The 13,334-nt window shown below is 41.1% G+C and overlaps 1 protein-coding gene across 6 annotated transcripts; it reads right to left on the minus strand.

Moving 5' to 3' along the window:
• Nucleotides 1–538: 538 nt before the first annotated feature.
• On the minus strand, nt 539–13,297 carry gaa2 (alpha glucosidase 2). 6 transcript variants are annotated; one of them, XR_015087240.1, is made up of 22 exons: nt 13,141–13,297; nt 11,203–11,299; nt 10,059–10,604; nt 9,498–9,643; nt 9,238–9,403; nt 9,049–9,145; nt 8,277–8,396; nt 7,238–7,356; nt 7,022–7,153; nt 6,844–6,954; nt 6,669–6,782; nt 6,293–6,377; nt 6,090–6,207; nt 5,877–6,010; nt 5,356–5,507; nt 5,063–5,211; nt 4,319–4,460; nt 4,123–4,221; nt 2,810–2,974; nt 2,475–2,621; nt 1,802–1,914; nt 539–1,400 (listed from the first exon to the last, which is right to left on the minus strand). XR_015087240.1 is itself a non-coding variant. In XM_086034176.1 (21 exons), exons 1-21 carry the CDS (start codon nt 13,218–13,220, stop codon nt 1,852–1,854), a joined length of 2,982 nt encoding a protein of 993 aa, XP_085890302.1. In that variant the 5' UTR covers nt 13,221–13,297; the 3' UTR covers nt 539–1,851. The 6 variants fall into 6 exon arrangements, 5 of the variants coding, with proteins under 5 accessions (XP_085890302.1, XP_085890305.1, XP_085890304.1 ...); XM_086034176.1 differs by having other exon boundaries at nt 539–1,914; XM_086034179.1 differs by having other exon boundaries at nt 539–1,914; nt 13,048–13,214.
• Nucleotides 13,298–13,334: the final 37 nt, after the last annotated feature.

Here is a 13,334-nt window from a genome sequence, read left to right on the forward strand (position 1 = left end):
TGTCTATGCTTGACCACGTGGTGGGATTACAATTAGTTCTATCGGCAGTAGGCTACCTCAAATTAGCTAACTATTAATGTTTACTTTACCATTTACGTTCAGTTGTGTAAACCAGTTCTGCTTTGAAGGAGACACATTGCAATTTATCTTTTTTTACATTGAGAAATTAATCTTTTTTTTTTTTTTTTTTTTAATCCTTGTGTTTAATGGTCCCAATCTTTGGATTTTTTCTGCATTTTCCACACTCTTTTCTACTATTTATTGCTCTGGGAGTCCATAGTAACTGTCAATGTGGAAAAGAATCACCACAAAATCCAACAATAGAGAAAAATCAACCATGTAAAATGACCTATGTGCTCCTATGCATGATTAGAAAAGTTCACAATACAGTGAAACCGCAACATGGCGTGGGGGAACTGTATTTGTGGACAATGAATAAAACCTTTCTGGAAGGTCCCGTTAAAATGGATGAAGTACAAATGTTGATATGCTGCCATCCAGCGGCAGAGTGTGGCTAGTACAAGTGAAAATGCCAATAAACTTTTAAAACAAACTTTATTGCTGCACCACACGACACAAATAAGATTGGCCAACATAACATTTTTCTGCCAGCAAGCAGCAATGCTACAGCAAAATACAAAAGAAATCACAAGGCACCAGTGTTCATCTCATAAATTAGTGCAAAAGTAGCAGTACTGACAATTGTCTCCTGGTTATTGCACATCACGTCTTGCTGGTGGAGGAAGAATCTCAAAAACACACAGATTCAAATGAACATGCATGTATTTACACAGGTTTATGTGTGTTTATGCACACAGACAAATGCCTTCAGATATTTTCAATTCTAGTGCTATGTAGTCATTTGAGCATTTATACAATATCCTTCTTATTCAGCTTGAGGTCCATATACTAGTACTCACTTTGTCCTCACCAGCAAGACAAATAGTTTTGTACTAGTCAGTTTTGGTATTTTTCATATTTCATTATTGTCAAACATGCAATATGGATCTGATCTTCTTTAAATAAACATAGAGGTCATCTGTGTGTCGACTTATTAAAATATGAGGACTCTTCCTTCTCCTCATACAAAATAAGTTTCCAAAAAATATTGAAGACAAGGGATTCATTGAGGTGTTTCAAACAGCGTCCAATGACCCATCATACAAACCACCACGCAGGACTGCAATGATCACGAAAATCAGAAAGCTGTATGACGGTGAAAAGAAAAGCAAACTGGATGTTTTGGTGGGGGATTCTGACAAATTCTCTGTAAACGCAAATCACTGGACCTCAACTCGCAACCGTGGTTATTTGGGGGTGACTGGACACTGTATTGATGGCGAGTGGAACTTCAACTCATGTTGCACTGATCGTTGTGAAAACAGAAACCAGGGACTTGGCTGGTAAATGCAAAAAAAAAAAAAAAAAGTTGGCAAATGACTGGGTAATTGAAAAGATATACACCATCAATACAGATACATGCATACAGACAATGGGGAGCTTTGGGGCTATTTTCTCAGCAATTTTTACGTGAGATTAAAAAATAGATTAATTAATTAATCTCTCTTTTTTTAATCTCTTGACAGCCCTAATATATGTGTGTGTATATATATATATATATATATATCTTTAAAAAAATACATTCTAGCCAGGAATGTGCAAACCATGAAAACAACCTCCTTGGGTGAAGTTACAGAGTACTTTAGTTAAACCCATTCTCAATCCAGTCACTAAAATATTAAATAAAAAAAAATGACTGTGTTTATGATGCGATGTGTGTCAGTCCGTCTCTCAGGCTTACTTGGAGAGCGACCAGCAGCTACGGTAGAACAAAGCAAGCGGTCGCAGGCCTCACAACCAGCTGATGGTGAAATTCTGATTGAGGTTGAGACCAAGATCTGCTACCGTTAAAACCTGCAAGGAAAGAAAGACAGTGAAGCGAAGATCAAGACAAGCTAGTTTCACAATTTCCCGTTTTCAAGTGGTGTTGACTACCAAAGCTCGAATGCCAACCTTCCCTATAAAATATCAGACAGCCAAACTATTTGCAGTTGTCAGAACGGCGAATGCATATTGCTCTATAATTTTATTTTGCATTTCGGCAGAAATTATCTTGACATTGAAATGACAGTTTAACGCAATGAAACATTTCCCCAGTCCACCACATATTCGCGATTGAAAACGAGTGGCTTCTAGGGCTAGACTGATATGGATTTTTTTTTTCTGCTTTCAGTTCGATGCCAAGTCTGACGTTTCGCAGAAAAAAAGCCCTCCGATAACCGATTTATGGGCCGATTAATTAAAGAAAAAAAAAAAGGCTTTGTTCACTTAATGCTAACACCAACAAAGATGTGAAAAACATGCAAAACATTTGACTGTTTTACAATATTTTGCCCTGTCACATTGGTTTAACTTATAATAGTGGGAGAGAATTGCAATCTTGTGTAGGAATTAAAATATCTCCTCCACTTCACCTGGTTGCTCCTGTAGGCAAAGGCGACATCTTTGGAGTTGACCAGCACCTTGCTCGGCTTCTGCTTCACGCCGTAGAAAGACGCCGACTGCACCGTGATGTAGGAGGCCTCCAAGTGGTTGCGGAGCACCTGCGAACTCATATTTTGCTACGGAAATAATGGAGGAATCAGAAAGTCAGTTGTCATTTTCATTAGCTACACCTATGCAATCTAATGTAAGCAAGAGTTTCCAACCGCTGTCCCACAGTCGCATTTGAGTGTGCACATGTGAATGTTCTGCCAATTAACCCGGTTTTGTAAGTTTGCGCCTCAATGGAACAAGCACGCGTGTGTACCTGAGCTACGCTGAAGACGATGTAGGCGTATTGCTTGTTCTCGAAGGTGTCGAGACTCTCGCCGTCGTCCCAGAACAAATCGCCACAGGCGGTGCCGTTCTCTGACAACGCGGTGACCAGATGAAGAGGCTGCCCGCTGCTCACCCACAAAGTCAGGTTGGGCGTCTGCCAATGGGAGTGCACAGAAACGCATCCACTAAAAATTGTCTGCAAAGACGACTTCCATTGACATATTTCTATTAAAATTCATTTAATGGGACATTTAGTTGTGCAGACTGAGCTTTACCTCACAGAGATGAACAAAAAGAAAGCACAAGCATTGTTTCCCCTATGTATACATAAAATAAACAAATACAAGTACCGGTACTCAGAAAAGTATAATACAGCTACTTGTGGAAAATACAGTAAAATCAGCAAACACAAAAAGAGTATTAAAAAATAGAAATCATCATTAGGAAGGAGTATAAATGCATCTGTTACCTTCCCACTTATCTCCGTCATTAATATAACAGCAATGTTTAGAAATATTCATATCTATCTATACATAATACTAGATATGATATTCCCATTTGCAACACACTTTTATCACACCACATTCAAATACCAAATATGAAAGTTATTCATAATATTCTGTTACTTTTCCATATATTTTGTACACTATATAAGATAAACTACACATTACACCATATATTTTCCCATTACAATAAACTGTTATTAACTGCTATTATAGTTATCAATAATATAGCAATCTTACCTACAACAAAAAGTGTTATGGTCAAGGTACAGCTAGTTAATTTCAAGCCGCGTTTTTAACCCAGCTCCTCGTCTTCCCTGTAAAACTCCAACAATGTCTTTAATATTTATTTTTGAACTATCTTATGCTTGGACACTGTTTAAGATCTATATTTAGTCTGTTAAAATAATGTCCTGTGAAAAACACATTTCTCCAACTTTGGAAATGTTTTTAATTTTCATGTTAATGTGACATCTTGAAATGGGGAAAAATAAGAAAAAGGGACACAAGTGTTTTTCACAGGACAGCGACGATATACAACTTCATACACACAAACCTTTTACATCTTCTCTACAAATAAGTTACCTCATCCGTCTTATGTAAAAAATCAAATGTGGACCTTCAGCACAAAAGTTTTTCCACCCCTCGTTTCAACTACAACGTTAAACCTTGACCCTTGGGGTACCGTGACAAAAACACATCACAGACATGTTATCAAGACGCTTGGGAATTGTTTCAAAAAAACGCATAAAACGTCTCCTTAAACATCCACGACTCCGGTAGACACCATCATGATTACCTGCGTCGGAATAATAGATCCTTCCCTCAAATGCAGATTGATCTTATCGAGAGGAGCGGAGAGTCGCACTTCTTCACCCGTGCTGTTTATCAAGTTGCCCTGGGTGGAAGAAGGCATAGCAGCAAACGTGTTAAGAACCCCGCGGCATGTAGGCAACCGCTCACCTATCAGACGTTGAGATTCTGCTTTTACTTACCGTGTAGTAATCATACCACAGAGCCCGTGGGAAGTAACCTTCCACAAAGTCTACTCCAGGATCTAACACTGGAGTCACCAGTAGACTCCTTCCCCAGAGGAACTGCTTATCAATACTGTACGTTCTTGGGTCCTTTGTGAATCTGTTTGGAGCATTGTAGAAAAAATAAATAAATACATGGAAACCACAATATAGTCACAAAAATAACATGCCATTCTTTGGCACCCAACTTAAAAAGGTCAATTTCATTTTGAAAGGGAACTTCCAAAAGTCTAGTGGCGGGAAATAGGCATTAAAAAGGGCAGTGGCACGTAGTGTATCTAAGAGTTGATTATTTGTTTCCATTCGGTTATTTTTGGGGGTTGGCTCAACCGCGGGGACAATAAATCCCCCTATGGGTGGTAACTTCAAATATGATGTTTGGAAGTGGTCAAAATTGCAGTGAAGCTTGCTTTTCAAAACAAATGTGCCAATGTCAATTCCAAGCGCAATTAATGGCAACTAGCTCTTGGGTTGCCCATGTTCTTAATTACTATCTTATTTGCACATCTGCATGTTGCACTTTTTTTTTTTCAATAATTGAATATTATTGCCAATTTATGGTTTTAACTCTGGACCAAACATGTAGTTGCCCACAGGTGGAATACAAATCCACCAAAAAAAAGAGTTGGCGTTTTCTTTCTTTGCCTGATTTATTCCGCACAAACAACCAGACACACCTTTAAATTTGTGTGTTTTACTTACTCAAACATGAGCGGCCGAGCAACAGTGTGTCCCTCTGTGTGTGCGTGATGGAAGAGGGTGTAGAGGAGTGGGAAGAGGGAATAGCGCAGCAGCAGAGCTTGCTTCATGGCAGTCCGGGCCAGTGGGCTGAACGCTGTCGGGTCTTGTGGCTGTAAACAGGATGATAAATTTGAACTTTTGAGGAAAAAAAATGACTCATTCAGTCCAATCAAAATGGTGGTAAATACATCGCGAGCGATATTACATGTCCTGGTTGTTTGTAACGATACTCTATTGTGTTTTTGGCGCCAAACCTTCATGTCAATGCCGTTGTGGTTCCGGGTAAAGGGATAGAAAGCGCCCAATTGTGTCCAGCGAACGCACAGCTCCTCCTCTGACTGCTCGCTGAAGCCGCAGATGTCAGCTCCCACCAATGGGATGCCCAGGAGGTTAAAAGTCAGGATGCCTGAAAGGGGAGAAAAAGACATGGAACAGAGAGTTGTTAAAATGATATGTCACGAGACTGCCACTCACTCTAATTCAAACCAGAGTATGACAGGTAGATATTAAGTATGCTGTAATTCTCTGTAAGGTTTTTTTTTGGTCTAACTTCGAAATTCTTTTATTAAGACATTTTAAAACCATTTCCAATTATAAAAAAGATGCATTATGTCTATGTTAACTCATTCACTGCCAGACATTTTCAGACCCTCTTTTACCTTAACTTTTGGAAAAAAAATGTAAACAAAATATATAAATAACTTCCTGGGATTGAATGGTTGGACTCTGAAAAGACAAATAAATATGTCCTGTGGCAGCATGGTTTCATGCTGACCTGCGAGGGAGGAGTAAAGGTCCTGCCACTGGCTCCTGTTGTCTCCCAGCCAATGGCCGGTGTACTTGCCCTGACTAGGGAAGGTGGAGCGAGAGATCACAAAAGGTCTCTTGGCCAAGATCCTCTTCAGAGCGCTGGGGAAGCGAGAAGACGGATCAAAAAGCAGAACAGAGACAAAAGTGGGTTTGACTAATTAGCTCAAAGTTTCTTGACCTTGCTGACGCCTTTCCTTCCATGAGTCCATACAGGCTATGGAGGTTGTAGTGTACCGATTGCTTCTGTGGTGCTGACGCGCACACCGTTTTGGCTCTCAGGAAACTCCCCAGCACGCCTAAAAGCGTACCAGATGTCACGTTACATACAACGGCATTATTATGCTGTTTTTGCGTGACGCTTGCCAGATCCACATCTCCCACCTGGTGTGTATGGAGGATTGTCCAGATTGTTTGACGGACAGCCGTTGGTGGACCCGTCTACGAAATTTGACGGTTCATTCATGTCCTAAAGAAAATGTCAGGGGGGGTTGGGATACATGAAGACTCGCAACACAATATTAAGTACATCTGTACAAAAAAAAAAAAAAAAGTTGGATCAACTTGTTTTTTGGTGATTAACAACTTGAGTCACCACTAGAAATGTACGGCACCGGCCCTCCCGCTCTCATGCATACAAACACAGCAAACGGATGACAGCACGATAAAAATGTTGATGCTCTCTGCTTGCCGGAAAAGTTGATATATTTTACAATTTCATCTTTTGATAAGAAAATGTCCAATTGAAGAAGATACTTACGATCCATAATCCATCAAATGGCACCTGGTCATGGAACCTCTTAAGATTCTCGTACCACCATTCATGAGTGACGTTATCAGAGAAATCGGGAAATGCAGTTAGGCCTGGCCACACCTGGAACAAGAGAATGAGTTTTTCTTTCCCTTCTGTCCCATTCAATGTAGCCCATTCTCACCTTCCCAATGAGTGTTTTTCCTTCCGTGTCTTTGATGAAAACTCCTCTCTTGACTCCTTCGTCATACGGCCAGTAGGATCCTTCAGGCTGGACGTTGCTGATCCCAGCATCCTGCAGGGAAAGCCCATCAGACTCTACCACAAACAATACGTGAAAACACGAGGTCTGTTGTGCTTACAATGACCATCACGTAGCGTTGGCCGTGAGCATGCAGGTCCTTAACCATATCGGGCAGCGTGGCAAAGTTAGTCGGGTCAAAAGTAAAGTCCAGCGTTCTGTCCATGTAGTCGATATCATTCCACTGGACATCCTTGAAACCAAACGCGGATATAATGTTTTGGAAAGTCTCCGTGTTTCATGTTTAACCACATACAGCATGCTAATTCCGCACTACCTGAGGTATCCCATTACTCCTCATGCGCTTGACCACCTCCCAGGTGGAGTTGCTGGAGTTATAACCCCACCGACACAGGTGGTAACCCAAAGCCCAGTAGATGGGCATGGCTGGATGACCTAAAGAGACAGACTAGTGAAATATTGCTCATTTATTTTACATAACATCGTTTTGATTCCAATATAGTACAGTTCTCATTACACTAACTTTAGATTAACATGACAATGTGCCAAATGGGCGATACTATTCATGTTATTGGATATTGCCTTGTAACTGTGTGAAGTGGGGAAACGTGTTGACTGTACTGATAATCATTCCAAATTTTGCCATTTTTCTCTCTTCTGAAAAAGCCATCAAACCAGCCGGACACCGAAATGTATCACTCAGCATCATTTTAGCTACGCCGAAAAACAAAACAAAACTAAAACATGGAGAAAACTAAAAGGGTGAAAACAGCTTTAACGTTTATCTTGACCTTGTCGTGAGGAACCCTCACATTTAGAAAATTGGTCATGCGTGTAACTCACTTTAGGGCAGTGTTTTTCAAACTGTGTGCGAGATGTTGTCAGGTGTGCCATGGGAAATTATCAAATTAGTGTGCCTGTCGGTCTAGCGCCTGGCAGCGTAATCACGTCTTTACTACATTGTAGTACTCTTCCATACCAACAGGTGGCAGCAGCAGCAGCAGGTAGCTAATTGTCTTTGTTTAGAGACAAGCGAATTAGTGACGCAAGTTTCTCCAAACAGGCCCATGTTTCACACTAAGTAAGAATCAATATGAAACATTATAAAATACTTTTTTCTTTGTGTTTATTTAATTCCTATTCAAGACATTATAGTATAACGTGAATCTTCAATGTTAAAAAATGCTGATATAAACAGTATAACACTTATATTGTTAAAATAAGCTTTTTTTTCTCCACAATTTTAGCTGGTGATGTGCCACGAGATTTTTTCAATGAAATAAATGTGCCTTGACTCAAAAAAGTTTGAAAAACACGGCGTTAGCGTACTGTGGTAATTACGCAAGCACAATTACCTATTACGTCCAGATATTGTGAAATCACAGATCCAGGTTCGGGACCAAGGAAGACGTAAAAGTCGAGGATCCCGCCAATTGTGCGCCAGGTGAGGGCCGGGGCAGGTTGCAAGACAACATCTGAAGAAATGGAATCAAGAAGTAAACAATGTATCATATCAAAATGTGGCCTCAGCTCTAATACATGCAGTGCCTCAATTAATTTATTGGTGCCGCATCCCCTTCAATGAATACATGCCGCAACCAAAATGAATAACCTTTTGACAGGCAGTGTGACCAAGTGGCTGCAATTACAAAAACAATTAAAGTGAATCCACGGTAAGTATTCACACCGAAAAAATTCATAAATCCTTAAAATTCTACACAAATCACCCCGTAATGAAAACATGAAAGTAGTTTTGGCATGCACCGTCAACTTGCTCAGGTAACAACCAATCACGGCTCAGCTTCAGAAAACAGGTCAGCCGTGATTGGTCGTTACCTGAACCCTGAGTAGTTGTGATGTCATTTTCAGTCGACAGAAGTGACAAAATGGCCACCCCCAGAGATGGCTCAAAACGAGTGTATTAACTCTTATTCCACAACTGCAACATTTATCAGAATGCCTTGTTTCAAGTAGTGGGCTTGCATAAAACATATTATTGAAAAAAATATGTTTTGGTTGACTTTCACTTTAAGTTCCGTGGCTTCCCCACCATGCAGTTCCTCTGTTTATCAATGTGCATTAATGCTACTATCCTAACCTCACGGGGAAGTTTTGAAACATACTGACCCATTGCATTGCTGTTCAGAAAGAAGAAGCCATGAGCATTGCTCTCTTTCTCCATCCCAAGGTAAAAGGGATGCACTCCATACAGGTTTGTTTTTACCTACATTGTAAAGAAACAGACATTGTGAAGCGTCGTCTAGGTCAAAACCGTTCGGTGAATCACATCTGTTGAGGACGACAAGGTCGCATCACCATGGGAGGATTATCCCTGGCCCACATGGTGAGTGTGTTCCACTGGACGTCATGCAGGAAGCTCGTGCGGTGCTCCCCCAGGCCGTAGATGAATTCGGTGGGCAGGGAGGTGGAAAACTGCAGGAACTGATCGGCGTAAAGGAGAGGAGCCACGGTGGTGTTCAGGCTGAAAGGAAATAATCGGATAAAACATGATCAATCCTCGGAATAGAACACAGTGAACTGCGAGATTTTATACTGTACTTTTTTGCACAACTTACAGGACGGCCCCTGTAGCGCTCCTCCTCACAACAAGACCAAATGGCTCCTTGGACAGCTCCACGCTGTAGTCGGGACTTTCTGCCTTCTTGGCGACGGTGGGAACAGATATGGGAACCTCGTAGCGTGATCTCGAAGGGTCTGTGATCTAGTTTGGGGCACAAACACGATATTCTTCATCCTTTGTTTTTAATGACCTTCCCTATTATAATATAGCACAGTATCAGGGATCCAACAGGAAATTATGGGCTTAAGACTTTTTAATTTAATTTAATTTAATTTAATAGGTTTTAGCAAAGCGAGTCATACAGCAGCATATATTGCAGTGATAATTTTTTTTCTCCCAATTTCCATTAACGGCACAATTTTACATGTTAATTTTTTTAATTCAATCTCCAAATAATTTGGCCCATCTGTCCGTTTTAAAACTGTGAGTCAGACTTGCTACCAACTGGTACAACCAATGTACAATGTATAACCTAAACAAGTGGCATTCGCATGTTTTATGTATTCAACTGCAGGGTCCCATAGGAATTAGAGAGTGGCGTAAGCGCTTCACTTACCCTGACCCGTAGCCTCGTGTCCGTCTCGTAGCGGACATCCAACTCCAGAGTCATAATGTCTGCAGGGTAGTAAGTCTTCACCTCTTTGACAAGCGTAGCCTTCTGCCCCAAGTTTGTGTCTCTCACTGACTCGATCGAGTAGGAGGGGAACTCCGGGGAATAGAAACACCAAGGGACACCGTTACTTCCCGAGGGCTGAGCTTCAGAAGCAGCGGGGATGAAACAACAGTTCCTCGCTTCACACAGCTCCCTGGTCACCACAACGCCTCTCTCCGGGTAACAGTCGAACCGCCAAGCCTCTGGGATGAGAGCGCAGGCTTCTCGGAAGGGGGAGGCGGCCTCGGTGGCGTTGGCTTTCGAGCCAGCCTTGGCCGGCAGCGGGTGTCTTTGCGGCAGCATGCTAGAGGGGCGGTGAAGCCAGAACATGGTGCCCACTAGCCATCCTCCGCAGAGGAGCAGCAGCAGACAGCCGGTCACCAGGAGCCCTGTGGTGGCCGAGCACGGCACATGACGGGGAAGCAGAGAGGCTCCTTCTGTGTGTGACGCCTTCAGACACAAGACAACATCAGACTCAACAATAGGGCAGAGCTGGGAGTTTTCAAAAAAATTGAGCGTCCATTATTCGTCATCCGTCTGCAGCGTGGGTAACCTTCCGTCGTCCATCATTCACCTTTTTTTCAGGGTGAAAAAAAAAAAAAAATAGTACCCACCTATTAGCCGGTCCGCCTTTTATTTTAAACGAGCTTCCGTCAACGATTCCAACGCCAAACACATCGCCTGCGTGGTGGGGGAATAAGCTACATTTCTCACAAAAGGGATGACTAGGAAAGACGGAGAAGCCATGCTAAGTGCTAAGCTAACCCAAAAATGACACAGCTAGTGCATAAGTGCTAAGCTAACCCAAAAATGACACAGCTAGTGCATTTAACAATGCAATTAAGTGCTTGGGTGATAGATTACACTTTTCACAGACGTCTGGCTGGAACCGCGTTAAAGTGGAGAACATTTAACTTTGAACATCAAAATAGCAGTGGTGGGCACGTCAGTCCATCGTCAGCCCATTTCAGGCTAGTCCACGTGGGCCCAGTAAGTCCATGACTTTTGCAAGGCCAGCAGCACACTTAATGATAACTTATCAACTCACTGGATTTTCCTCCTCTTCAACAAGGCGATTGACTTCAGATAGCTGGACATCCTCAGGGTTCAGCAGCTTATACGACACCATCATCACGCGTGTGACTCTGAGATAGCCAGCAGGACAAAGTACAATGATTGTTAAATGATGATTTCACTTTATGGAGGTAGTTAGAGATGCAAAAAAGGAACTGAAAGTTTATCTTGGACATGCAGTACAAATAAACAGAAATACATTTATAGTATCACTTTTATCCCACACTAAAGCAATGTCTATGAAATGAGTAGGAAGTAAAAGTTATGTAAATCACTCCACCATTACCTACGATTAAGTATCCATCATAAAATGTAAACCTAAATACATACATTTCTTCTGATATACACACTAACATAAATAACAACACACATATACGCCATTTATAAATGCTTTTGGATCCACCCACCCAGACCTAATAACTCTTGTTTTATATACACACGTCCACATATCAGTAAAACGGGCATCCGTCATAGACGGACAGACAACCCCCTTCCCCAAATCGTAACCTGGGTGCAGCATTTTCAGGTATTCTCTTAAACTGCTTTATGGTTGGACAATGCTTTAATTCCTCACTCATACTGATCCAAAGTTTCACACCACAAATTGACAAACAAAAACCTTGCCAAGAGAGGTGAACCTATTCCCTATTTTCCCATCAAATTTAAGACCCACAAGAACCACTTGAGAGACTTCTGACGCACTCACACTAATTCAGCCCGCAAACGCCATGGTAAACTGTGATAACATCCTGGCCGAAACACGCTGTTAGCGCACGTCATGAAGAATATTGTAGGGTTTTTTTCCTCTCCACGCACATTTAATGCGCATCACAGCATTTTAACGTTCTTTAAGTTGCATTTTGCGACATACGATACGCAACTGTTCATTCCCATGTCCAACATTATCTAATACAGCATAAGGCAATAATATTGCTTACAGTTCTTAGGTTGACGATGTTATTAATTAAATGTCCTCATTTACATTTTGTAGTGTTGTGCTTCTTTGGCCTGAATAATGTTTGGGTATGAGAATTTGTGTTCATGTATGATGTACATGTAAAGATTCGCATTTTTGAGGAACTAAACATCAACAAAAACTCACCAAACTTTGCACACATATCGGGTATTTTAAATTAACTATGACATTTTAAATTAAAAAAAATCTGGGAGCCACGTGTAGAACCCTCTAACGTACAAAAAGAGACTTTGGTACGACATGTCCTTGCATGTATAGCAAGTGAGTTATGAGTATTTTAAAGTACAATTATGTGCGATGTTTGCACATTTACAGGGATCGTACGTTTGCCCCCCTCGTCCTACCTAGACTGGATTGAAATTGTTTATCTGATGTGACCATTATCATTTTCAATTGGGCAAATGACCTCGTGACTTTTATCATAAAAAATAACACGTTTGATTAAACGGTGCATCTATTTATCCCTTGTTTAAGTGCATTAAGACTGGTCGTTCATTTATGCACTTTATCACGAAAACAGTCACAAGCATGCAACTACCACTTGTAACGTTACATACTAAACAGCTCATAGAACATGATCGTTTAAGTTCAAAGAAGACAATGCTCTTACCTTTGCTTAATCCGCATTGAATATCACGTTAACAAGACTTTAGACCAAAACGTTAATTTGGAGGTTCACCCCAAATGTGACAAGTGTGGTGACGCCGTAGAATTAAAAATGTAAATAATTTTACGGCTCCAAGCGCTAGTTGATAGCTAGCTATCGTTAGCTCAGCGGCTTTAGCTAGCGCAGTGAACTAGCAAACGAATAGAACAAATGTCGTTGACTTAAGCTGTTCTTACCTGAATATTAATGAGCAAACAAATTAAGGAATGACCACCAGGAAAAACATGTTTTAAAATCACTTGGCAGAAACGTGTTTGCACAACGCTAACCTGTATGAGCGTCTGTTTATTCCCGTGACGCATTTAAAAGCGTCGAAAATGTGAGTAGTTCCACTGGGGAAACCTCCCATTTAAGACCACTTCGCGCTGGTTGAACGTAAAATATCTCCCGTTCATTCTCAAACATGATCGAGCTACTTTTCTGGTTCATACATTTTATAGATATAAAGAAAAATACGAATTTA

The sequence above is a fragment of the Filicampus tigris genome, chromosome 6, assembly GCF_054856515.1.
Source record: "Filicampus tigris isolate MCC_2025a chromosome 6, RoL_Ftig_1.0, whole genome shotgun sequence".
NCBI classification, from domain to species: Eukaryota; Metazoa; Chordata; class Actinopteri; order Syngnathiformes; family Syngnathidae; genus Filicampus; species Filicampus tigris.